This window comes from Amblyomma mixtum, chromosome 2 (genome assembly GCF_055824585.1).
Source record: "Amblyomma mixtum isolate Tamu chromosome 2, ASM5582458v1, whole genome shotgun sequence".
NCBI lineage: Eukaryota > Metazoa > Arthropoda > Arachnida > Ixodida > Ixodidae > Amblyomma > Amblyomma mixtum.
The window spans coordinates 6,489,362-6,516,472 of NC_143013.1; the positions used below are offsets into that span (position 1 = coordinate 6,489,362).

Consider the following 27,111-nt stretch of genomic DNA (forward strand, 5'->3'; position numbering starts at 1 on the left):
CAAACAGCGGCTAATGCTATCACCGAACATATAAGATAATTAGGTGTTCCTGTGAATTTCTTGTGATGTATCAGTTGGCCCGCAGCAACAACCTGTTCAACTACCATCATCGTGACCCTTACCCTAAGCGTGAGCGAGAACTCGCCTTCCTGTTAGCCGCTTCTTTTCATCTCTTAGCACTAACTTAATAGATTACCAAAACATGACCCTGTGGGTTTTCAGGGCTCATATTCCGCGGAGGGTCCTCTGCAGACACAGCTAAGATAGCTACCGAGTGGCGCTCACACATGCGCTCACAAAAGCAACACAAGCGTGGCCGCCGCCTTCATTTGTCTGCAGCGGCGTACGCAAGCCACTGCCGGCCGCTTTGAGCGACGTATAATTTGCTCACGTCAAGAGCGGCGCGCCGCGCACCGGCGAGTCCCGAGTTCTTTCGCTCGCGCACACATACGGCCACAGGCTCCCACTTCGCACAAAACCTTCGTTGAACGTGCACGCAACACTCACAGAAGCGCTCGCGCACGACGCTGGGGCTCGAAAAGAACGAGATCCGGAGCCTATTCGTCGGAGAGCCCACCCGGCTTCACGCCGGTTCGGGCGACAGCAGCTCCGATCTAACGAGCGGGCCGGACCCGCACGTCACCGTACTGTACACCCAACAAAGCGGCAGTTGCGCCGGGTCCCTGCCCTAACGCGAGCGACGACGCAGCAGCGGTTTGAACACGTGAGAGGGCGAGCTGCTGCGACGATGCAGCGCCCCGCTTGTTCCTTCCGGAGCCGGCGCGCGAACGGCGCGCTATCGAAACACCTGCTGCTGCTGCTGCTGCCGCGCTTGTTTCTGCTGTTGCGGCGGCGGCGAACCCAGGCCCGTGTCTCACTCTGTGCGAGGTTGGCTGCGGCAGCGCTTGCGCATTGAACGCCCGGAATACACACGACCAGCACAACTTCTAGGCTACTGTGCTGTGCCTTGCGACGACGAACGTTGCTGTCGACGTCGTCGCGGAGAGAGCGAAGAGAGCCAGCCGCGAGCGGCTGCTCCATGCGTCGTCGGTCGCGCTGGTCCGCCGCTTGCCTGCAGGCAGGATGTGCGACGAAGCCGCCGCCGAGGAGCCCGAGCAGCCTCGACCATCGCAGGAAGATCGGAAACCGCCCCCGCCGCTGTCGCGGGCGCACTCGATCGTCGACGAACTGCTGGACGAGATCAACGTGGGCCTGCAGCAGCAGCAGCACCGGCCAGCGCGCCGCTTCAGCGCCGACAGCGACGCCTGCACCACCGACTGCTCGGTGTTCAGCGCGACCAGCGCCGCGGCCGAAGTCAGGCGCTACTCGAGACAGCAGCTCGCCGCCAAAGGTGAAGTTTGACACCTCCTTTCCTTATCTCCCTTCTTCCTTCGTCTCTGCCACCGGCTTTGATGGTTGCGTTGGAGCTGCGCGATGCGCATATGGTGCCATCTGCTCCGGTTTCGTCTGGTTTGTGCCTGTAATAAAACGCGTAGTGTCACTCGCCCTTTCGTCTTCAAAGAATTTAGGCTTTGAGCAGCGATGATTGTGGTATCGTTGTAGAAGGACCGTTAGATGCACTGCGCTTTCGTGTGGTGTATGTGTGTTTTTGTAGTCGCACTACAACACGTGAGTGCACACGGTAACACGTGCGCTATAGGGTTCCGTCAGTGCGCACAATGTTCTTCCGGCTGTGTGTCCGAGCGCCTAGAGCTCACCCTTCAGTTGGACACTGTCCGTCTGGCTCGTTTTCCGGGTCCTATGGCAGTGTCCCGCGACCCTGCACGCACAGGTATCCCGCAGAGTATTACGGAGAGACGTAGTACGTGATTCGTCTAGCGTACAACGGAAAACTGGCACAACTCGTCGGCTTACGCTGTCAGTGGAGCATTTGTCATTCGCGCTGTTCGCTCTCGCGCGAGCTTGCCGGCCTGTCTGCCATTCGTAGTATACACGTTGCCGCCTGTGTGCGCCACAGCTGGCGAGCGAGGATTTGTTCTTGTTGTCGTGGCTGTTGTTTCAGAGTGATGAATTAAGGTCTTCTGCGGTGGCGACTGAGAGGGCAAGAACGGGGGCCCGACCATCTATGGCTGTCTCCGCGTTAAATCAACACCGATTATTAAAAGAGAGGGGAATTCATGAAAAGTACGCGCTAGGTACTGGTACATGTGCGAGGGGACATGTTGCAGATCCGGGAGCACTACAGGAAAAGAGCGCTTTGACACGGGTCACAAAAAGGCGACACTAATGCAGGGTACTCCGTGTTGTGTTTTATCGCCTGTGGTGCCGCGTGTCAACGTGTTCTTTTCGCATCGTACTCACGAATCTGCGCCAACTAGCACAAAAACACATCGTTGTGAAGTGCGTAAGTGGTTCTCCTTTTTGGCCGGTTATACAGCTATTTCCTTACCCGAGCTTCTATGCATTTCGTCCCTTCTGATACTCGTGTCGTGCGATACTCCGTAACGCGCCGCTGGGGATGTTATGAGAGGTTGGGGTTGTGTGTGGAGAAGTGGTTAGAGGAGCATTAGGAATGACAGCGATGTGGTAACCGTCAGGAAACTTTCGAGCATTATTCAGGGAACCTGTTCCACGCTGCATACTGCATGGTGAGTTGAGGAGAAGGATCTTACGAGAATACGTGTAACAGTCATATAAGAAGCCAGTTTGACTGTTCATACGCTTGATCCGAATCCAATTCGACAAACGCAAGAGAATCTAGCTTCTACCGAAATGTTGAGGAGGATCTCGTTCGTAGGAGGTATACCAGACTGCGTGCATCCGTTACAGGGGTCTTCCTGCTTCCATATCACAGTTCCAGTGAGATGGAAGACGGGTGATGCTCGGTGATACACTCTAGACAGAAAGGAGTAAAGAGAGAGTAAAATGTCCTCTAGCGCACTTCTTTTATAAAAGGAAGTCCGCTAGAGGATAGTTTAGTTTACCCTTTTTGACTCCAAAATAGGCTTATTCGTGTTTAGAGTGTAGATGGGACAGAAACGCTGAGATGGAAGATAGGATGTCAGAGGCCCTCCTGCACTGACGCGTTACCGAGTTCTCCGCAGGGCGTGCACAGGAACGAAACCTATTCTCTTCGGTTTCGGGGGAAACCACGGTCCTGTGAGGGACGCTGTGGAATAGGCCAGACACGCATACTACATGAACTGTTCAGCATATTGAGGCGCACATTATTACCCTTCCAGCGTGAAAGGTAATAACTGTCGACATCGAATGAAACTGAGATACATGGCTTTGTTTTTGAAGGCACCTGTCAATGCTGTACTGGACTGCTCTGGTATACATATCGTCTGGCGCATCACTGTATTGCCGCGAACATTTGTTCTTTTAATGCTCTCATACGCGGACCCTTGCCACGCGAGGCAAGTTACCGTCCGTATGTCACATGACAGATAAGTATGGGACACTCTAAACACGAATTACCCTATATAGGGGTAAAAAAGTGAGTAAGCTGTCCTCTAGCGCAGTCCCTTTTAGAAGCAGGGTATGCTGCCCGAGCCCAATAGAGTAGATCTCCATCACTAATAGTGCGGAATACATGAGGTTGGCTGCGGAAACAAATTGCCTCTTCAAAACATACAAAGTTCTAACAGTTACAAAGATTTTAATCGAAGCTTCAGTTTCCTCTCTCTGCTAACCTCAAGACCTCCGGTGCCGCGTTTAAAGGCTTTCTCCCACTGCGAACAGAATCAAGTTGTTATGCTTTGCACTGAGAATATGCCTTCGGTGCCAAGGGCAAGCATTCCGTATATTTAGTGATCGATTAATCTACTTCGGAAATTGGGCAGCATACCCTGCCCGTAGAAGGGAGTGAGCTAGAGAACAGCTTACTCCCTCAATAGGCTTATTCCTGTTTGGAGTGAAGGAGCTTTGTTCTCAGCCACTGAAAAAAAATTAAAAAAAATGGAGGGGACACTTAAACTCCATCTGAAGGGTATGACGGCATAGCTTTAATGGGTGTAATTCCCATATATGCAGAATTGGTCATTCTCTACTTCACATTCACAGTTCTCTGGGAGTCCTCATACCCCTCCTGGCGCAGTGGTGCAACGGTTAAGCGATGCAGCAATGTCTTGCGGTGGCAGGGGCTCCCAGCGGTAGGCAGGAGCCCAGGTCATTAATTTAACTGGCGTCTGCCCCGATGGCGAGTTTGCTCACAATCCGGTGGGCAGGCTGTGATGACGCCGCAAGGTCACGTGACCTAGGTGACCCACCTGCCTTCTAGGTTGCTTGTCTGGGGATTTTTCGCTTACGGTCAACGACGCCGACGGCTGTCGGTATTTGTTAGCCTCCTAATCTGCATATACGTACAGTCATTATACCTTGAACGGGATGAAAGAAAGCTTTGCCTATTATTTATTTTTAGAGCCCTGAACCACGGCTTATAGACTATAGTACAGTCGAACCTCATTATAACGAAACGGTTTATAACGAAATAATGGATATACCGAAGGAATGATGATTCCTCTTGGCGGTGGCGAAACGCATTTATCATCCATTAAATTGTTACAGAGAGGTGATTGGGGCTGGGCCCTACTGGCCCTTTCCTCTCACAATACTAGGTGGAGCCCCTATTCCGGGGCCCCATTGGCAAGCAACGCCGCCCGCGTCCGTTGAACCAAGGCCTTTTGGGTCTGGAGGTCTTTACAGCAGGTAAGGGTTGCCTTCTAGTCCTCTCTGGTGGAGCTGGTGGGGGGGGGGGGGGGGATATAGCTGGGTCTGACAGGCACGCCCAGACCACGTGGAAGGTGTCAGCCCCCTCCCCACAGAACTGGCACGTGCCATCAAAGGATGTATTGAAATGCTTAATCATCGCACAGTACAGTGTTGGTGAGAATTTTGATGAGGATGCGCTCGTCAGCGCGATCCAGTTCCTTACAAGGGGCCGGGTAGAGCCAGTGCTCCGCCTTGTAGTAATGGGTGATGTATTTGAATGTTAAGGGCCAGATTGTCCTCCTCTTGGAAGCTCGGTCAACACGGGCTGTAACGAAATTACCTCTGTAATAAAGTAACCGCCGGGTACCTTCAACTTCATTATAACGAGGTTCAACTGTATTTGAAGGGCGACAGAGGGTGCTGGGTTCTAATTCCTGTATGGCCTCGAACAAATGGCGAGTTCCACCGCGATTCGAACCCAGTACCTCTTTGCATCAAAGGTGGACACGGTCTCCCGCACATATACCATGATCATGGTTTCGGGACAACTTATAGGATCGACACGTGTACGGCGCGCACCTCCTCTGCGGCCCTGCGTGCCTGCGCCGTCGCTGAAAGAGGTGCGCGCATAAAACGCGTGCGCCGGGAGTCACCTCATTTACCCACTGTCAGCGGGGCAGCGCGCCGTTCTTGTTAGCGCAGCTGCCGGTGACGAGTTGTGCGCGGGCTTTCTCCGAAGAGGCGCCAGGCAGTGCTTCCCGAGCGCCGTGAGATGAAACGCGCGCAGTGTTTGCGGGTTCGGTCTTGTGGGCTGCACCTGAGTGCGCAGTTTTGCAGCGGTGCCCGTCTACGACGCCTTCGCCAAAGTAAGCAAGCGTCCCCGTCACACGCGAAGCTGAATATTTCGTGACGACGCATTGGCCGATGAGGTGCCGTCGTGGCGAAGTGGGCTTGTACCGAATACGCGGTTTGTGTGGTCATACCAACAATGTAGGTTTCCTGAGGACACAGGAATGGGGGCTGTCATGTGGGTCCGTGATGTGGGAACCCTGTGTAGAGGACGTGCGTTGTGTGGTTGTTCTGTGGAGATATAAAGCGGATTTTCTTGCCGTGTGCGGCGAGAAATGGGCGACCGGGAGGGGGACTCTGCGGCGTCTGCAGACAGGAACTCTTCTCTGTCCTGCCATCGCCAAACACTTCGATCCGAACACAGATGGGCGCTGCCCGCACTGTGGAGAGACCTGCGATATCTTTCACATGGTGTGGGCACGTACTCAGATCCTCACCTTCCCCCTTCCCCCACTTCCACCCGAGAGGCATGGGAGACTGCCCTCCTCAACTGCTCCACACTGGAGTCCCAAAGGGCTCTAGTAAAGCGGGCGCGAGACGGGGCCTCGTCGTGCGGTGTCCCGGACTAAGGATACCGACCATGTAGCGGGGTCTTCTGACCCCAAAACTCTCTTTGAGTATTAAAAAAGTTTTTCACCATCACCACCTATGCTGGCCGAAGAGTGATAGAATTGGATTTAAGTGGGCCTAGAAAAATTTCTGGCTCAGTTCAGAAATGTTCTATTGAAGGATCACATCGAAATCTTGCCCCCCTTTTTCCGCGAATAAGGTTTTTAAAAAAAATGCGTGGTGTATATGGGACGGTCTTCCTAGTCGTCCCCTTTAATACTTGCTTCGAGTCAGGATAACTCAGTACAATATTTGTTCGCAAAAATTGATCGTACTTCTCTACGTTCATGGTTGCTCGGCAGCAAGAGACACATTTATTTCCGGCACCCGATTCAGCCTCGTGACGTCAAGAGCGGAAATGACTCCGTGTTCACTGTTTGGAAGTGAATGGCAGCGTATCCTCGCCTAAGAGATCCGAGAAAAAAGAAACAGCTGTCTAGACGCACCGCAGCTTGCTTGCGAGAATGGATTGTGATGCAGGTATCTGTATTTTATATTTTTACCTTTTCTAGCTTGTATGAATGAATGAAAAGCTTTATTATCGGCAAAAACTGTTTGCGTTAAAGCTTTACATTAAAGGCCTGTTTACATTAAAGGTAGCCTCTTTGCCATTAGAATGCGTTAATCTCTCGATGCAGGCCAACTTCAGTTTCTTTCCTCAGTGTCCCTTTTAACCTGCGCCCCTGAAGTTTAGGTGATTTCATGGATGATTTTAAGCTGCCGCTTTCACCTCGCCCCGAAATCTGATAGGATTTTTTTCCCGGAACTATCTTTCGGATGTTAACGTATCTCACTGGCGGAGCACGCAGCGAATTTTTATAGTTCTTTGCGATTTTTAACAGCATCAATACATTCAGCAAGAAGTGCTTACAGGCGGCGTTTGAAAGAGATCTCAGCCTAGGTTGATCCCAACACTCCACATTCCTTCGAATGTCTGTGCCAAAAACGGTACGTCACAGCTCGTTAGGCACAATAAAGCCAAGGAAATCATACACAGCTATGCGATCTAGTCAAAAAAATTCTAAGCACGATTACGGTTCTCTCTAATGGGAAACTTGATCGCAGCTCTGTCGGTGCCCCAGGCGCATTGTTTTGCTTTCCTGGGTCGTCGGCACGTCTGGCGACCACATTAGAGATATTTAGCATACCGGAGACGTACTAGCGGAGACGTATATAACGGATTTAAGTACGGGAGTTGCGCGTGCGCAGTGACAAGGGCGTGGCCGAACCCACGGACAGGCAAACTGGCACTAAAGAGCTGCGCTCTAAAATCAAACCTTCATACTAACCGCACTATATTTCCGTCACTGCGATTTAGCTACAAGCTTCGAGTTGCATATTTCCGGATAGTTGTAAAGCTAGGAAGAAAGCCATTTTCTTCTCTTTTCTTCTTCCAGGAATATATGAAATTTTAGAAAATAACTACAGCGGGCAGTGTAATGAATCACTTTTAGCAAGGAATTATACCTTTGCACGAAAGAAAAATTCCAGAAAACCTTTTCAAGAAGACTAGTGACATTTCGCATGCAGCATCGACCGACACAAACCTTTGCATAAGTCTGACTCTTCACATTCATCACTGCTGGGAAGGAAAATGCTTGCTTGCGCACCTTTTCTCACGTTCAAGTTCGAGTGGACGTACTCAAGTTCTTGCACGCGCTGTCTCGTAAGCCTGTTGCGCAGCTTAGTATGCACATTTCCCTACTGCGACCAGATTGGTTTGCATTATGCTGGAGGTGAGTGAATTCGTAGTCGCGCCCACACGCTATGAAAATGCCGGATCGTTGGACGCCGTCATCATGTGAACGCCTCCATATGCCTTCTTCTTCATCATCATCATCATCAGCCTAGCTAAGCCCACTGAAGGGCAACGGTCTTTCCTATGTCTGTCCAATTAACCCTGTCCTTTGCCAGCTGCGGCGACCGTATCCCTGCAAACTTCTTAATCTCATCCGCCCACCTAAATTTCTGCCGTTTGCTTTCTCTTGGAATCCACCCCATTACCCTAAAGGACCAGCGATTATCTTGCCTTCGCATTACTTGCCTTGCCCAAGCCCGTTTCGTTCTCTTGAATTCGACTAGGATGTCATTAACCCGCGTTTGTTCTCTCCCCCACTCTGCCCGCTTCCGGTATCTTAACGTTTCACCTATCATTTTTCTTTCCATAGCTCACTGTGTTGTCCTTATCTTAAGCTGAACCCTTTTCGTTAGCCTTTAGGTTTCTGTCCCTTAGGTGAGTACCGGTAGGGTACAGCTGTTGTATACTTTTCTCTTGAGGGATATTGGTAAACTGCCGTTTATGATCTGAGAGAGCCTGTCATATGCGCCCCGGCCGATTCTTATTCTTCTAGTTATTTCCCTCTCATGATCCGGCCCTAAGTACACGTATTCCCTTACCACTTCTAGCACCTCGCTACCAACTGTGAACTGCTGTTTCCTTGCGAGACTGTTGAAAATTACTTTGGTCTTCTGCCTGTTAATTTTAAGACCTACCGTTCTGCTCTGCTTGTCTAACCAAGTCGAGTATACCCTTAGAGTATTGGATTCGCTGAACGAATCAAATAGTGCATGTTCGAAATTATTCCAAACGAATCGAATAGTTCTGGTGTGATTGGCACGAAGTTCGAATAGGCCTCAATTCGTTCGACCCGGAATTTCTGACACTTAATAGCTTTATGAGCACGACTTTGCCTATATAGTATCCTGACATCCATGCCACTGACGCCGAACACGGATAACCGTGGTCAGTCCTTGTCTCTAATGCTGTAGCTGATCATCGTACTACGCTTCTACGACGCGGGTGCATTTAAGGCCTTCACTGGAAACCTGAGCAGCGTTTAATGGCCTACCGTTTGCCGAGTTGCGGAGCGCGCATCTCATAGCTGGCTAACCTCGAGCTCGCTATTTACCCGTGTGGTGAAGTTTCCGGCAGCATACTATGTTGAGCAATGCGAACATCTGTGCTGCATGCATCAGTGGCTTTAGGTGCGCAGTACCCTTTCAGACACGACCCTGATATGCCGACGAAACGCGTGGTTTCGCTCGTACCGCGGAAGGGATATTTGCATTCGGCGGAAGAGCATGGTTTTCAAGCGCGTTTACAGTTACGGCTCCCAGCTTGCTTCGTAACCGTAAGCGACATTCGCTACGAAGACCGTTTACTACCAAGGGCAGCGCTACAGCAGTGGTGCGGGCGAAGGCCTTTCTCTCTAGGCTCCGTTTTACTGCATGTCTATTTGGACAATAAGGGTCATAACTATACCACTATTACCAGCCTTTGCCACTTTACGTCGGAGGCCGGGCCGCACCTCCAGACAAAGGCCCGAGGAGGAAGAAGAAATCAAGCACCATCTAATACGGATACTCCTTCCCTATCCTGAATCCTGTTCTTAGGCAAGACACCTCCAGCTAGGTCACCTCTAAATTTGTACAGAATAAACAGCGCATGACCGACCGCCATCGCCTCACGCAGTTCACTATGCATGCTTGATTAGCCCTTCCCACTTTGTCTTTTGCTAATCCTGCACCATGCAGTCTTTTCATGAAGCGGCACAGGCAGACAGAATGAATTTGCAAAGTTCCCGTTTCTGATTTTCTATTCCTCATGTGTAATTTATTGTGGGGATATACCACCAGGGTCAAATGACATGCGAACAGGACAACTGATACGCGAAGTACACATCACGAGCTAGTTGGTTTTCCATCACACGAAAACAGCGCAAACTACACAAAGGACGCAGAACAGAGGACGCAGAAACGCGAACAGAGTCAGACTGATGCAAAGGTTTGAGTCCGATGCTGATGCATGCGAAATGTCACTACTCTATTCTTTTTTTGCTCAGTTGTATAAGTCCTGACCCTTTTTATTTTAATAATTACAAGTGCTAATCACATCGCGCGCTGCACTTATTTTTCAAATTTTCACATTTTTCCGAAAAAAAAAAACACGGTCTGCACAGTAATTCCCGGAAATGTGAGACTCTAAACTTGTGGCTTCCTGGAAAACGAACCATCCGACATCTTGGGAAACAAGCTGGCAGCCAGCCTCATCCATGAATCGCTGTCTGCTGAACCACCAAGAAAAGTCCGTCAAGGTGCCGAGTGATCCTTCAAAAGGACGGTGCTCATTTCAGATGCTTGTAGTTCGGTTTGGCTTTATGAGATTTAACGTCCCAAAGTGACTCAGGCCACGAGGGATGCCGCAGTGTAGGGCTCCAGAATAATTTCGACCTCCTGGGGTTCTTTAACGTGCACTGACATCGCACAGTACACGGGCCTCTAGAATTCCGGCTCCATCGAAATGCCACTGCTGCTGCCAGGATCGAACCCGCATCTGTAGGGTCAAGATTCCTGCGGTTGCGCCCAATCCTGTGACCAATCGTTTAAATAGGCCTGCGGTTTCTGACCGTACTCCATCGTGGATGCTTAAGGCAGGTCTGGCATCGTCCCCAGTGTGTTCTTCGAGTGGCGTGTGCGGCGATTAAGACCATTGTCTTGTGTGCTGCCAACGCGGAGAGTTGTGCAAGAATGCCACAGGGTTCTTTGCAAGGCTTTGTTTGCCCACTCCGTAAACGGACGCATAGAAGAAGAGGGAGGTGGGCTTCCCACTATCTTCTGAAGTTCCTTCCTTCAGTACAGTACACCGAAGTGGACTTTAAACGGTGACGGTTACACCCCACGACTATTGCGGGTGCTTGATGCATGATGGCAGAGATCAGCTAGGTCACAGTGTGCTTCCACCTGTCGTATTTAATCAATGTTTAAGTGTCGCTATACGGTGGAGCAACTGCTGGCAGGAAAATTGCAAGGTCCCCCTCCCCCGCGTGGCTTCAGTCCCGTATTTCGTTCCGTTGTGCGCTGTATCCCGTCGCCTACAATGTTTCACTAGCTCGCCGAAAAGAATATTTTGTAGGATATGTTTTTGTTGGAAAAAACGAGGTCAATGAAACCGCAGATATAATTGAGCTGTTACAAATTGTTTTTCGACGCAATTCACGCGTTGGTGCAGTTGTTATCCAGTGCATTGTGCAAGACAGCGACGGATAGCTCTCACTTGCAGCTGTACCTCCAACTGTGCCTTCGCATCATGAAAAAGAGAAAAGGCCGCAAAATAGCATGCTAAAGTGTTTTGCAGTTTCGTAGCCGCTTTTATTGGGAACCATCTCATCGATGCTATCTCGTGGGCCGGCTGTTTTTTAGGGTTCTTAAAACCATGGCAGTTCAAAAGCATGGTCGGTTTCATTCTCCATTTGCAAGGTTGCCACGTCACCCGTGGCAGTTCAATATTCTGCGTGTCACCTTCCTCTTTTTTAAATCCAGTTTGTAGAACCGAAATGCTCTTCGTTCCAGTTTGTGTCTGCATCGATTTATGCAGAACGATTCAGTTCCAGTTCAGCTGTGGAGTGAAATGCCAAATGCACTTCGAACGGATACATGTTCGTATATGTTTACGTACCACATATAACGAATACAATATGATCTGATCAGTTTATCTCGACAAAGAAAGCTCACCACAAAAAGTGACAAATATATACAGCGATCGGTTTGTTCGGGGTCGGTTAATACATAGCTTGGTCCCAAGAATAAAGCCCGGGATCACTGAAAGGGAAATCCAACCTGTATAAGCTTGCCGTGCTCGGATCACAAGTGTGAAGTAAAAACCAGTTAGATCGCAGTGATTGAAAAAGGCAAGAACGAACTGGTACGAGAAATTAAGGAAGCGCTGGCGATTGACAATTGTGTACAGGCGTGAGTCAGTGCGCCTTCAGTGAATTTGACGAAGACAACGAATTGTTGCCCAGAACATAGACGCAGCAGATTATCATCTTTCTTTAGAAACTTCTTTTTGTCATGTCCCCCTTATGAGCGCTGTCGTTCACGTCAATAAAACTGTTTATAGCGTCAGCGTTGTCCTACGTCCCCTGACATGAGTTTTCGTCTATTTTGTTTCAAGTGCACTAACATGGCATAGTACAACTAGCGCCATCTATTCTCGAGCCAACGCCACGCATGTATAGACGCCGCCAGTTGTACTGTGCGATGTTAGTGTTACCTGTAACATAGTGTTAGTGTATGTTAGCAAAACCTGGCATACCGGCAGTAAATGCGCGGTTTTTCAGTTCATCTCTTGATAACAGCCCGGAAGGACGACGGACAAGGTATCAGAAGGAAACAGGAAGGATGCCGAGCTTATGAGTGGGTGCTGTACTGGCCCTACGAGAGGTGTGTAGGAAGGTGAGCGTGTTATATCGCGCGTGCTTCTTCCGGTGCTAGCATCGAAAGCGATCCTCAACACTCTTCGCGTGTGCTGTAAGAGATGAAGCGTTCTTTTGTTGACATTGTCAAGAGGCCACCAGGCATGTTAACCAGGTCGCGTCACAAAGAGAGATTATATCCCGTTCGAGCGGGATTTTTGTCGCGGAACATCTGCGCTAGCCGCGAATATGTGTTGGTCTAAGTTTGGAAACTGATCTGTTGCAGCAAGCGTAAAAGATCAGAGCGGTTGCTGTGGTGTCAGTGCTGGACCGCACATGCGCGATGATTGTACTATAAATCTCGATCGAAGTAATCCACGTGATCTCGGACACCATTTTGTGGTACAGCGGGTAGCTTCAGCAGTGCGTACCGGATCAGGTGCCGATAATCCTATTCACTCTAAACAGAAAGGAGTAAAAAGGGAGATCCGTATTTTACTCCCGTATAGGCATAATCGCGGTTAGGGAGCCGCCGCGGTGGCTCAGTGGTTACGGCGCTTGGCTGCTGACCCGAAAGACGCGGGTTCAATCCCGGCCGCGGTGGCCGAATTTCGATGAAGGCGAAATTCCAGAGGCCCCTGTGCTGTGCGATGTCAGTGCACGTTAAAGAACCCCAGGTGGTCGAAATTTCCGGAGCCCTCCACTACGGCGTCCCTCATAGCCTAAGTTGCTTTGGGACGTTAAACCCCAGTAAACCAATAAACCAAACTGATGCTCCGCGGCAGGTTGACGATGCACCAAACGGCTGCAGGACGCATTTCGATCCAGCGGATGGATAGTGCACCACTCGTTATTTAGTCGACATTCGCGATAATAAGAAATGGATTGAACGAACTCGCGTCTTTCTGCATCGTGCCCCGATTGCACCAAAATGGCGGCCGTGATGACGTAATTCCAAGCAGTTCAGCAAAACTTGGGCTAGATGGGGCATAACTTTCTTTAGAATTAAATAATAGCGCAGAAAAAAGACACTCACGAAAAAGCAGAGAAAGACAAGGACGCGCTCTAACTCTCATCTGTTGAGAGTTAGCGCGTGTGCTTCTCTTTCTCGGCCATTTCGTGTCTTTTTCTGCGCTATTATTTCATTTCAAGGAGTTCGTTCAGAGCGATGGACAGCACAGGTGAGGCGGTACCGAAAATGCGTCTGATTAAAAAAAAAACTATACCTCGCGTGATGCACCTCATTATGCATTTCCGTTTCCCGAATCTGTTTTCTTCCGCCTGCGGATGTGTGCAAGGTCATCACTCCCGCAAGGGCTGGCTCGCCTTGTGATGGTGGTATACGCGAAACAAGTCGCAGTGCCTCGACTGCTCCATCGTTTGCTGCGATGTGCTCCTGCTTCGAGACAGTCACGTTACGCCCCTTGAGCGCACTTATACCGCAGGTAGCTCACTCTTCAGAGTTCTGGGACGTGCACCAGCCAGGAACATTCACGAGACGCGTGCGCTCGTTAAGAAATCTATTGGTTTGTTTTAATTTATTGGGTTTAAAGTCCCAAAGTGGCTCAGGCTATGAGAGTCGCCGTAGTGAACGGCTCCGGAAATTTCGACCACAGGGGTTCTTCAACGTGCGCTGACGTAGCGCAGCACACGGGCCTCTAGAATTTCGCCTCCATCTAAATTCAACCACCGCGCCCGGGATCGAACCCGCGTCTTTCGGGCCAGCAGCCGTGCACCATAACCACCGAGCCACCGCGGCATTGTGGCTCTCGCGACCCGGCTGCCTGGTATGAGTGTCGCTTGCTGTGTTTTTTGAGCAAAACCGTTTCCAAACTTTTTAATTTCTTTCCCTCGTTTTCTCCTTCCTTTGCACAACATAAGTGGGGCGTAGCGATAGAACTCCCCCTACGCACTTGCGCAAAATTGCTCGCGGGACGTCGTGACCAGACGCGGTGGCTCAGTGGTTATCTTTTGTATTGAGCCTCGAGAGATACGACCACGCGACCTTGGGCTCGGGATCGTACCCCTCGAGGCTAAATAGAAAATCGTCCGTGTGTTGTGCAACATCAGTGCATGCTGCATTGCTGCACTGATGTTGCTTTTGATGCTGCACTGATGCTGCCCTATGTGGTAGAAGTTAGCCACCATGTCGACCCTATGTGGTGGAAGTTAGTCTCCAGCCTTCCACTACGGCGTCCCTGATAACCTACATGCAACTTCGGGACGTTAAGCCCCACATAGTGTATCATTGGTTCGTCCTGTACTGTGTACTTTGCGATGGCAATGCACGTTAAAGACCCAGGTGGTCGAAATTATCCGGAGTCCTCCTCTATACGGCGCCCCTCATAGCCTGAGTTACTTTGGGACGCTGAACCCCATAAACCTAAATATAAACCGATTCGTCCTGAAATGAGCGTTGTTCTGTGCGTCGAAAACAAAAGCGTCGTGCTACATTGCAAATGACACTATACCCTCATTAGTGGCGTACATAGTGTTTGTGAAGCTGTTTTGTCCGTTTAATGTGTGGTTTGTAGATATACGTGTCTGTATAATGTGAAAAAAAAAGGTATGACGTTAAAGGAAATGCGACGAGCTGGAAGACCTTTATCGCGTCGCCATAAAATCGCTTGCGTTTCCGTAAACTTTACTGCGGTCCATACAAGACGGAAATTTCTTTCCACGTCAGACCTCGGTCATATGTCATTACACCGCCGTTATCAGTCACGCAAGTTGAACAAATAGCAAGTGTCGTTCGCTTCTGTACGCAAGGTCATTCGAAATACAGACGCGCTATAAAGTGCACTGGAATAATGTACCGTATACCGCACATAGCGCGACCGAAAGAAATAACAACAAAAGCCAAAAGTTCGCGTGCCCCGAATAGGAAGTTTGTTATTTTACTGTTTCTTTTTCTTGGTGGTGTGGGGGGGGGGGGGGGGAGGCCTTGCTCGATATTTTATTTTTTCATAACACACGTTTGCACCCTTATTATCTAAGTTCATGACATGTTTATACTGTTTAGCGTCCAAATAAAATTTGACTAGCCTTTCACTCATTCATCGGTTGCGTAGGCTTGCACTCAGTTCAGAAAGTATTAGAACCACGCACGTGGGACAGAACTGAAATATTTCAGGTGTACTTGCTGAAGTAAACTGGTCGTCTTGCGACACGCACTCTGTACGTGCCCAGCTTAACTTAGAGACGATCGCTGCACCGTACGAGTACGGCAGACCGTCTTTAGCCTTGCCTGCTGAGTGAGCTGAAAATTATTGGACAGTGGCCATCGCGACCGCCAGCTATAAAAGCTTGTGTAGTCGACCTTTGCAGAAAGCACTTCCTGTGGAGGCGACACCATATTACTCGCTGGACTGTTGTGTGCGCCTGGTGCTAGCACGGTGGAAGCGGCAGAGCATTCTAAACCGGTTTGAAACAGTCCAGGGAGGAGGTGTCTTGACACCCGATGGAAAGGTGTCCACTTCCTGATGGCGTCGTGCCTTCTCGATAGACCGACTGCCGCACACATGCCCTCACCTCAATCGTTTATTGTTATTAACTCGCCCGTCTTTTCTTCTTCCCAGCCGCCGCGGTAGCTCAGTGGTTATGGTGCTCGGCTGCTGACCTGAAACACGCGTGTTCTAACCCGGCCGCGGCAGTCGCATTTCTATGCAGTCGAAATGCCAGAGGCCTGTGTGCTGTCACCCTAGGCGGTCGAAATTCCCGGAGTCCTCCACTACGGCGTCCCTCATAGCATGAGTCGCTTTGGGACGTTAAACCCCTTCAAATCAAATTTCCCTCTCTTACCTGTTCCGGCAGCACAGAGTTGAAACGCTTGTTGCCAGTCGTTCCAGTTACGATGCACATATATCGTCACAGAGGCATATGCAGGACTATATGAGAGTCACGGCTTTCACAGCTGCCGCTGTGTCTGGCTGACATGTATAGTCATTGACTTGAGACATCGAGCTCTGTAATAAAACCTGGCGAAACGTGGTGCTCGATCCACCGACCTCCCGGTACCATTCGCTCAGCTCATTACTTTGGCCTGCGTTATCGAACCGCATTTCTATTTGCTCGTCAATTTACGTGTGGATTTGAATCTTGTTTGCAAATCACTCACCGTTTATTGGACTCTCGGAGGAGAGAGAAAGGAGAACGTAAATGTAGTCACGCGAGGTGATGAATATAAATCAATGGCAATTACGTGCGTAGTAATGAGGATAATGGGCGCTAGCTATGCAGAGAGAGAGTAAACTTTTATTGACTTCAGAAGAATGGTCTGAGGTTGGGCGAGTTGGTGCGTGATGAAACGAACGGCAGCGCAACAAAGACACTGCGCATGTGGTGTCCCTTTCTTGTTAGTGTCCTTGTTGCGCCGCCGTTCATTTCATTTTATTGACTTCAAGGCAGCAAGCTGCCGGGCTAGTTGGCGTTGCATGTTGTGAAGATGTCAGGGAAAAAAAGGGATGAGGGACAGAAGAGAGGACACATAAGACGTTCGCGAGTGCTGCTACCAACTGTTTGTATATAAGCACTGACCTCGAGAGATGGCCAAGCAGAGTGGGCAATATAACAACAGCCAAAGATCACCACAGCAAACTTCAAACGAAAAGAAAAGAGAAAACAGACAAACACTACAAAACACCTGTACGATGAACATAAAGGCAGTCAGAAGTAAAAGGTTGCTGTATGAACAACATTGTCAAAAAGAAAAAAACAGGAAGAAATATTATAAAACACCAGGCGTAGGATTCCAAACAAAGCTCAGATGAGACGGAACAAGCGTTCTTCAAAATCATCAACATCATGCGCGGAAAAGACGAGAGCTGGCAAGCTGCTCCACTGAGTGATGGTGCGAACAAAAAAAAAAAGAGTTTTTAAAGAGGTTTGTACGGGAAAAGTACGGCGTAAGGCTGTGGTCATGAACGTTCCTAGTATACCGGGTTAAGCGTGGGTGCAGGTAGTCCTTGGAAGAGAAATTAAACTGTTGGTGATAAAGTGAAAAAAGAAATTTTAACGTAGCGAGTGCTGTTCTTTTTTCTAAGGATGGAATATTATTTACAGACATGATGGCGGACGGTGAAGCATCCTATGATAACTGTTGAAAATGAACCGGATTGTTTTTCTATGTATCATCTCTAGTGAATGTATATCTTTTTTGAGAAATGGATCCCATGCCACACTAGCATATTCAAGTTTAGGTCGAATGTGTGTGTTGTATGCTAATAGCTTCACGGACTGCGGGGAAGACTAATTTGTGGCGGAGAAAGCCAAGTTTCCTGGCAGTAGCAGCGCAAATTTTGTCGACGTGACTAGTCCAACTAAGGTGCTTAATGTGCTAAGGTGCTTGCCTATAGGCTGTTCTTTTTTATTCGTCCATAGAGAGTTTATAGACTTTATAGACAGAAGTCTGTAAAGTATAGATTATAGTCTATAAAGTATAGTATAGCCTATAAAGTATAGCATTTGTATTGCCTATAGACTGCTCTTTTGGATTTGTCCATAGAGAGTCTGTAGACATTATAGACAGAAGTCTATGGAAAGTCTAAGGACTGTCTAAAAAACTTTTATAACTGGACATGGAGAAAGAAAGGCGGATTTGAGTTCGGGCTTCGTACGTGGCATTCTGTCGCCGCTTTGCTTTTGGCGCAGCGCAACCGCCCGGATATATACGGCTCTTTTCTCGCAGGAGACGTCATCACTGACGTCAAGCAAAGCACCCCTCCGTGCCGCGTACGGTAGTTTCGTTTTTGAGTTCGACGTTTTTGCTTATTTAAAATTATTGTTTGAATATTTTAAAATCTGAAGTTGCATATCATCATCATCATAATCACCATCATCATCCTGACTACGCCCACTGCAGGGCAAAGGCCTCTCCCATGTCTCTTCAATTAACCCTGCCCTTTGCCAGGTGCAGCCACCGTATCCCCGCAAACTTCTTAACTTCTTAATCATAGTCGCATATACTGTGATGAAAAACCCATAAGAAATATAAATGAACTACTAACTGTACGGTAAAAAAGGTGCTGGAGTTTCCCTTTAACGTTCCCTGGAGTTCGTTCAAGTGATATTTGACTGGACTTTTCGGGCCTGAAATGTGCTCGGGCTTGAGACGGGCTTGAGGCCGCACATACAGTGTGTTTCAGGGAAAACTTTAAGTAGTGTTAAAAAATAGGCTTTGGGGGGTGAAAATATGGCTTTTACGGCATAGTATTACTCGTGTTGGTGGACACTGGAAATCCAATGAATTTAAGTAGTAAGCTGGTTAACTAATTTCTGATAACTGACTTTTTAACACTGTTACAGCTAGGCAAATGGTTGCAATTAGAGATTTTTGTAGCCGGTAACTACTAATAACCATATCAGTTTCTAGAATTTTTTAAACGCAGTTATCTTCGTAGCTGTGGCTCGACAAAATTTGGCTACATCGTGCCAAAATACATGCGCTCTCGAAAAGCATGCAGGCAAAGCAACCTTTCCAGTGCACGTAACCATTCAAAAAAGCCCAATTTTGTGGAGTCACAGCACCAAGGGTAATCGCAATTTCGGAATTCTAAAAACTGTGGCTATTAATAACGACCGGCTACAAATCTCTAATTGCAACTAGGCGCCTAGCTTTGATAGTTAAGAAGTTGATTACCAGAAATTAGTTAACCAGCTTACTACTTAAGATGAAAAAATCATATTTCAACCTCAGAAAACCTAGTTTTAAGAATTACTTAGCCTTCCCTGGAACACTCTGTATACGGGCCTACGCCGGGCCGATGTCTAAGAAGCTTGCTTGAGGTATTTTCGCGACAAAGTTGGCGAGAAATATGAAACGGAGCCAGTAACATTGTCAAAAAAAAAAAATGTCTATATAGTGTCCCTTAAAAAAAAATAAAAATTGGTGTCTGCTAGTTGTCTCGTTCCTTCTCTGGGAAAAGGACGAACACATTCGCGGGTTCTCTGGCCTGTCGTCCAAAATGCTATAAAAAGAAAGAAAAAAATCTCGGCGCTGAAAACCGGTCACGAGGGTTCTTGCTTGAACGGAGAAGAACTTCTTAAACTGGTTTTAAACGGCGTTATTTGCCGACAGTACAAAGGCCAACTGAACATGGCATAAGCACGCCTCGCCACGCGGCACTTTGAAGGGGAGCAAGTCTAATGAAGCTTTCCAGCGGTAAAACAGCAGTGCAAAAATTAAAGGTGCACTTAAAGGTGCCCTGAAGAGGAATCTGAACTCGTCTTTTTGCCGCGGGAACTCAATCTGCACGTTCCTAGCATTCTTAGAAGCTTCGATTTATTGCCCTGTGTGGCCGATTTTCCTAATTAAATCGAATTAACGTCCGGCTTCCGCCTTTTTTTTTTTTGAATTCTGCCTCGTACGATGGGCGGAGTCGACCAATGCATGGAGTGCCTTTCACCCAGTCCCGTGGCGGCTTGCCGCTCTGCCATCGGGGGAGTAATACGTAGTAGTCCGTAGTAGGAAATAGTCCGCGCCGATTTTTATTTCTGCGGGCTTATTTTGCGGCTATATTATCTGCGAATGAAACTATTTATTCATGGAAACCTAAAAAAGAAAAAGCGAAAGCAAAGCCTCCACGGAGCTGGCTGAAAGGCACTTCACGCGTTGGTCGACTCCGCCCACCGTACGAGGGAGAATTAAAAAAATGAAGGCGGGAGCCGGACGTTAATTCGATTTAATTAGGGAAATCGGCCACACAGGGCAATAAGTCGCAGTTTCTAAGAATGCTAGGAACGTGTAGATCGAGTTCCCGCGGCAAAAAGACGAGTTCAGAATCCTCTTCAGTGCACCTTTAAGTCTCTACGTGCAAAAGTGCGAAAGCATTTCGAGTTCTGTTGCCTCCTCTGTTACTTAGTAATGTAATTAATCATTAGGGTAATTATTTATCTAGTTAATTAACAAATGAATCAACGAACTAATTAATTATTGGCTAAGTAGTAATTAATTTATCAATATCAATCAATTATTTTCATTACAATTTTACTGTTCTTTCAATTCTATATAAATTGCTACTAATTGACGAATTTTATGAGTTACTTGGAGTGATAAACGTAATTAATTGTCTGGCTATTTAATTAATTACTCCATTCAGTAATTCGGTCACTTAAACTTGCTATTCAAACATTATTAATCTTTACAAATCGTAATTACACTCTTACTGGATGATCGACAATTCATGAGGTCACGCTCTGTCCACACTACGTGTCCAGAGCCCGTGGTGACACATCCTGTCCCACGCCACTCGTGAGGCAAGAAATGCTTTCGCAATAAAACTGCCCTTGTCGTACCCTTAGCGTTGAATCGAGCAGTGTGTCTGTAGCACTGCGAAGGCTGTCAGTAAATGACGTTCCTTGGTGAGATGTTACATTTTGAGAGAAAATGTTTCACTCTTCTCTGCCCAGGCCACAAAATTGTGTTTCGAACGCTTTATAAAACGTCGCTTGCATCAAAACGTGCCTGTTTTCCATGCGTTATCCGACCGAATCAGCAGAAAGCAAGTACGGTGCTTGTGACCTGATATATGAAAGATAGAGCTATCTTTTTTTAATTCGAACACTTGCCATAGGCGTATACTGTGTAGGCAATTTTCATGCAGGAACCCGAGCTGGCTCCTGCTCTTATTGTCCGCCAGCCACTTGGAGAAGTCTTCCTCCCTTGTGCGAGTCCGCGATTCACACTTCCTGTAATGCTGGCGACGCAATATAGTTGAAATCAAGAAAAATGAAAAGACAGGATGCAGGCATATTGGGTTAGGGAATGAACGCGATTGAATTATATGCCCTGTAGTTGAAGTCAAGAAGAGGAAATGGACGTTGCCAGGGTATGTAACGCGAAGCACAGGTTACCGATGGTCCGCGAGAGTAACGGAGAGGATTCCACGAGAAGCCAAACGTAGCAGGAGTCGGGTGGGTAGATGAGAGTGGAAAGTTTACGGGGACATACACGGTGGCTGCAACTGGCGCATTGCTGGATTAATTGGAGAAATGTGAGAGAGGCCTCTGTCCTGCAGAGAACATATATGCATATAGATAGACTCAAGGGCGTCCGCAGAATTTTTTGCAGGGGGGGGGCCCCATTGGTTGTTGGCGCCGGAGGGGGGGGGGGGGGGGCATGTTCGTAGCAAAAAGGCACTATTTGCGGTATGAATTTATTTATTTATATATAAATAAAAAATAAGTGAAATACACACATGAAATAAAAATTACAAACTGCAAATTAAAGTGTGGCTAGGAGAGATACATTGCAGTTTATCAACGAAGAAACAATTAAAATTAATAAAAAATCCAAAAATATACTGTCACTTCGTGGAGAAGAGTGCTCAGTATTGCTGCATACGGGTTCTCGACTCACCCGGATTGATGACCAGCACACAGCACAATATGGTCACAAACACGCAACTACAGTCACTCAGTCAGTCTTCCTTGAACAGCAACTGTAGACTCCACGGATTTTTCTGGGCGAATTGCGTGATTACACGGGTTATAAATTCATTTCTGTGCTTCATTACACGCTCTCGGTGCACACTCGTCACACACATTGATTGGAAAAACGGTTGAACGCGCACGTTGAAAACAAAAGATGTCTATACATACAACGAAAACTTATTTACAAGATAAATGCACGCTCGCAGCTTCATACACCTCGCTCCATCTTCCTCGCGCATCCGCACAGTCGAGCAACCGCACGCACACTGCTCGCCGCTCGTAGTTTTCTCGTCCACTGTCTTGGTTGTTCTCAGCTTCGTTGACAAACGGCCACTAAAAACACCGAAGCACAAATACAGAGGCGCGCACACGTGCAAGGGCTTACTTCCGTGCGACTTCCAAGGGGAAGGGACACTCGCCACTCCGGTAGGAAAATTTGTTTTGTGTGTTTTTATGGGGTTCAGAGCCCCAAAACGACTCAGGTTATGAGGAACGGAGTAGTACAGAGCTCCGGATAATGTCGACCACCTGGGTCTCTTTACCGGGCACTGACCTCGCACAGTACACGGGCGCTGTTGTCATTTGAGGCCCAGCCAGAGGTGACAGGCGAGCCAGGCAGGCGCCATCGGGCTGCGTTGACCAAAGGCGCTGGTTTTCGGAGAAGACGCAAGGGACGCTGGTGTGGGGGCGCCTCTGGAGACTGCGTCGCCGTGAACAAAAGATGCTAATCTCCTTTGCCGAAGATTCTGATAGCGGCGCTTCTACCGCACTGCGCTCTCCCGTGGATCGGAGGCACAGCGAGCGGCGGCGGCGCCAACTGATCGCCCGCTTGCCCATGAGCAGCCCGACAAAGCGGGGGTGGACACGGCTGATTTGTCTTTCCCTCCTGAAGAATTCATCGGTGGCCGGCATAACGAAGGCGAAAACAAGATGCACTGTGCACTGTCTGCCTCCGTGTCGCTATCTGTCTAGAGATCAAAGAAACAGGCACCCATTTCAAGACGGCTTGAAACACATGCTCGCCGGTGCCGCTGTATGTCTGCAACAGGTCGGCCTTCAACAGAGCTAACGATGGCGTGGTTTGAAAACGACATAAAGACGCGTGCCCGGACGCGGCATTTCGCAGATGTGACTCAAAGCGTGGAAGCGGAGCTGCTTTTACCCTTTTGGCTGAGCCCACCACGGCCCCTGGCGTGCGGCCATCACTCACGGTTCGAGGGAGTGATTTTCCAGGGGGGTGCAGCCGCCCCCCCTTGCCCCCCCCCCCTCCGGACGCCCATGGATAGACTCATGATGACGACGAGTGCTGTCCCCCAAGGTTTTATGTTTCGATAAAATGGCATTCGGTCAAATTGTTTCGATGAAGCGGACTTCGATGCGCAAGAAGCCATCCGAACCCGCAACGCAGCCTCGGTTGGCAGCGGGAACTGGAGCGAGTAAGCTTGGTTGGCCTGGGTCGCTTTTCATCGCTTAAATTATCTATCTAGTGAAGCGGCGCAACGGCACAAGGTCAAAGGAAGAGAGGGACAAACACAGCGCTGAACCGACAACAAATGCTTATTCCGGATGCCATCAGCATATATATATATATACTTTAGCACGTTAGAAAAAAACAAAAGAAATAGAGAGGAGCGGAAAGTTTCAAACCCAGTCACTATGCGCATGCAGCTGTATCGCGTGTACATCGATCATATGATATCAGATAGTTGTGCTCTTTCATGTTCATGTTATACAATCTCTCTCTGTTTCTTTTGTTTTCTCTATGGTGCTAAAGTATATATATGCTGATGGCATCCGGAATAAACATTTGTTGTCAGTTCAGCTTTGTGTATGTCCTTTTCTTCCTTGGCCCTGTGCCGTTGCGCTGCTTCACCAGATATGTCAGACCAATTCGCCCACCAGTTCATGTTGTATACAGCTTAAATTGTAACACGAACCACCAGAAAGCACACGCGTGCGTTTCTTTTCCCGGTGCCTGTTTCTCGGCGAACCACAGTAACGAAGGGCACTGTTCCTTCTTGCGGTACATCCTCTTGCATTGCCCAGGGGGCGCTGCGAAAATGGCGCTAAAGAGCGCCCTCTGCCCTCGGCTGGGTAGTACCGGGCTCTGGCGTCTGCTTCGGAAAGCACGTTGGCAGTATGGACCCGCGACTTTCGCTTGTGCTGTGCCATGGCTTACAGCGAATATCGGGCGCCGAAGATTTTTTCAGGGCTGGCGCGCTGTGTAAAGGGAAGAAATTATGCGACGCCAAGTACGTGTACTCTGTTCAAGAAATAAGCGGCGAAGTTTCAGCGCGGTGTCATTCGCAAGTGAAGAGAGTCGCGTACGATGTTGAACTTCAGATAAGGTCTGCACGCTTCGAGATTTAAGCGCACCAACGCGATGAAATACTTGCAATATATGAATTCGCAGCAGCGCTAAACAGACATGTATACGGGACTGCTCGAGCGCACGACAGTACACGCCGCGCCAGCAGCGGTCTTTCTGCATGCCACGAAACGGTGGGCCTCCTGCAGTCTTTGTTCACTGCATCTCGCTAAAGAAGTAGTCATGCCTGCTTTGTAGTGGCCTTCCTTCATTAAATGCTAACATGATGCAATGCATATATGAGCAGCTCGCAGCCGAATAACGCTGCAGCGCTAGCTCGTGCGCTGCGCGCTTCATGTCGCTTTCTTGATGTAGCTTTTCATCCTTAAAACGACATCGCTCGAACACGTTCGCTGTTATCAGTGATGCCGCGCTGCCACATACGTGCTGGTTTGAGGTCGACAATGTGCACATTTCACTCTCGACGCTGGGCTGCTCGTAGTGCGCAGCGAATTCGCACCTAATCAACCCGCCCATTTGTGGTCATTTGCACGCACCTGGCCACATCACCACGTTGCACCGGTCGAATTGTCAATTGTCTCAGTGGCCGGGTCTCTAGTCGTGAACCACCAGCCATGCCTGCTGATATGCCGATTTGCCTTAATAGTGATTATCTGAAGTGAGATGTTGACATGACATATGAATTATACCATCCATTTTTTTGTGCTCTTTGCTGTGTTGTGCATTCCCTTGATATGATATCTGAATTATGCTGTTCGTTTCTCGCCTTTTGCTGCTTGCTCTGTTGCGCATTCCCTACTGTTTGGTGATTGTCATGGTACACTTTTTGCTGCTTGCTTGGTCCAACTGCCTATGTAGGGATGTACTAAACAAGTTGTGTTGTAGAATGCATAAATTCTCATTCGACGCCTGCATATGCGGCTGCTCCCTACATATACATTTTTTGAGAGAGGTAGGCGCCAAAAGAAGACGAACACAAGGAGGATGAGGCCGGCTGTAGACTGCGGGGAAGATTAATTGTAGGTACATATGCGGGATGACTGGCCGAATTGTTTTTCTCGTTACCCACAAAGTGGTGACTGCATATCCTGATGTTCGGCACTGCATCCCACGGTTTGCCGTCCGGACTGCATGTGCAAAAAGAACGAATTTCAGCAACGCGGATAACCAAACAAACATCAAGGCAGGCGAAGCAGCCAGCACAACGCGAAGGTTCGCTTACTCAGTGCGTCGAACTGCAGCTATCCAGCGCGCCCGGCGCTCCGCTTCGTGAGACCTTGAAGGAAAACGGTGGAATTTGATATTGGGATTCAGATCTTCTTGCTCGTGGCAGCCCACGACACAGCAGTAACGACGGTGACGCTTTTTCGAGACTGAGCGAAGTCTCTCGGGCGGATCGGCGTCGCAGATTCCTTCTGCTGCCTGCATTTCGCCCTAAGGCACACGGAGCGTCGGTTTTCTAAAATCTAAGCCACGGCCAGGCCGCGGCGTGGTTGGTCACAAGTGACGAGCCTCGTCGCACTCACATCAGTGCAGAAAAACGTACGAATCGACGCAAAACGCAGGCTAGAAAGGTACGCCGCCACAGCCAGCGCTCACTACTACCCAACCTGGTACTACCCAGCCAGCTTTTCCTTGCTGCCACCAGGCGCCGCCACGTTACCTCAAACTCCAGCGCAAGAGGCCTTGGAGTCCATGGCGCATTGTGAAAACGAGTGGAGGAGGCCTATATTCATGGAGGTAAAAAAACTAGGAGGGAGTGCGCTCAGCCTCTGCAAGCCATCCTCCTCTGACGCCGCTGCCGAGGGCCCTTTTGCGCACTGACTCATGGGAAATAGGCCCTCCTCCACAGTTACCAGACTGCCAGCCAGCGGTGCTTTTTAGTGAACGTCCGTGCTCCGAAGTAGCGCAGCGCAGCGCTGTGGCGGAATGCGTACCGAGCTCGAGGTTGTCTGAAGGCTCCGCGTCTCTGTTGATTACACTCTTGAGTTTTTGGGTGCACTGTAGAAAACTGCGGGTAAACTTTTCATCAAAGGGTGCGGCCGCGACCTCGTCACTGTTCAACTGTGGTTCATAAAGAGAATGGAAAGGAATTCCTTTCGTCGTTATACACACATACGGAGCGTTTATTTCAGCGCATGCTATGGGCGGAGAACTCGAGAGTAGGCGAAGAAACGAGCCTCTAAAAAAGGGTGCAGCGACTTCCAGAGCGCTCACGGCGGACGGACGTGTTGAACGAGCGCTCCGGCGCGCTGCGCAAGATTCTATTTCTCGGGCAGGCGGACTTCGGCCCGCCCATGGGCCCGCCGTTCTCTGCTATTCTCAAGGCACAAGTCGCGCCGAATACGCTCGCGCACATACGCGGTTCCGAGGTGAAATGCAGCAGTGAAGTATTTCTCTCGCTGTCGAGAGAGAGTGCCGGCGGCTTTACGTCTGCCCCTGCGCGGGGTCTCCCAGCCACTGCGCACAATCACTTACAAAAAGAAGTAAACTGTATGTATACATAGCCGCGCGCTTGTAGCGTCCTGTCTCGGACTAATCGCGCGCGCGGCATACTGCACTAGCGGCCGGGGTGGGGCGCCCGGCCGCGTATACCGTCGGAGGTAGCACCCACGGAGCGTTCGTGTCACGCGTGCACTACCTGGCGAAGAGCGAGCGGGAAGTCAAGCCCGCCTGTTCGATGAACGCACAGAGGCTCACCACTGTTCTGTCACGGGTATAGAGGCTAGAATATCACGGGTGCGCGCAGTGCCGCGCGGCCACAGGAGCGCTTCGAGACTGTCCGGGATGATTCCCAGCGCCCTGCAGGCCGCGAGAATCTCGCGACGCGGCACTGCAGAAGCGGCACAGCGAAGGAGCATGTGCTCCAAGTGTCTCCACTGCGCCGCAGTCAGCGCACGCGTCGCTCGGGGATGGTGGCCGCTGCGGCGAGCGAGCAGTTTGCGCTCACCACGGAGCCGTCACTGAACGCAAGCAGATGGTCGCGTAGTTGCTCGTACAGCGAGAGAGCGAAACCGAAATCCAGCT

At 49.3% G+C, this 27,111-nt stretch overlaps 1 protein-coding gene across 3 annotated transcripts in view; it reads left to right on the top strand.

Moving 5' to 3' along the window:
• Nucleotides 1–557: 557 nt before the first annotated feature.
• LOC149358301 (uncharacterized) overlaps nt 558–27,111 on the top strand; it is a 310,815-nt gene continuing 284,261 nt past the window's right edge. For 2 of the 3 annotated variants that reach the window (XM_089570340.1, XM_089570341.1), the window contains exon 1: nt 558–1,351. In XM_089570340.1, coding sequence (XP_089426466.1) covers nt 1,084–1,351 — 268 coding nt within the window. In that variant the 5' untranslated portion in view covers nt 558–1,083. The remainder of the gene's footprint in view (nt 1,352–27,111) is intronic. The other variant, XM_089570339.1, reaches the window with a different exon arrangement.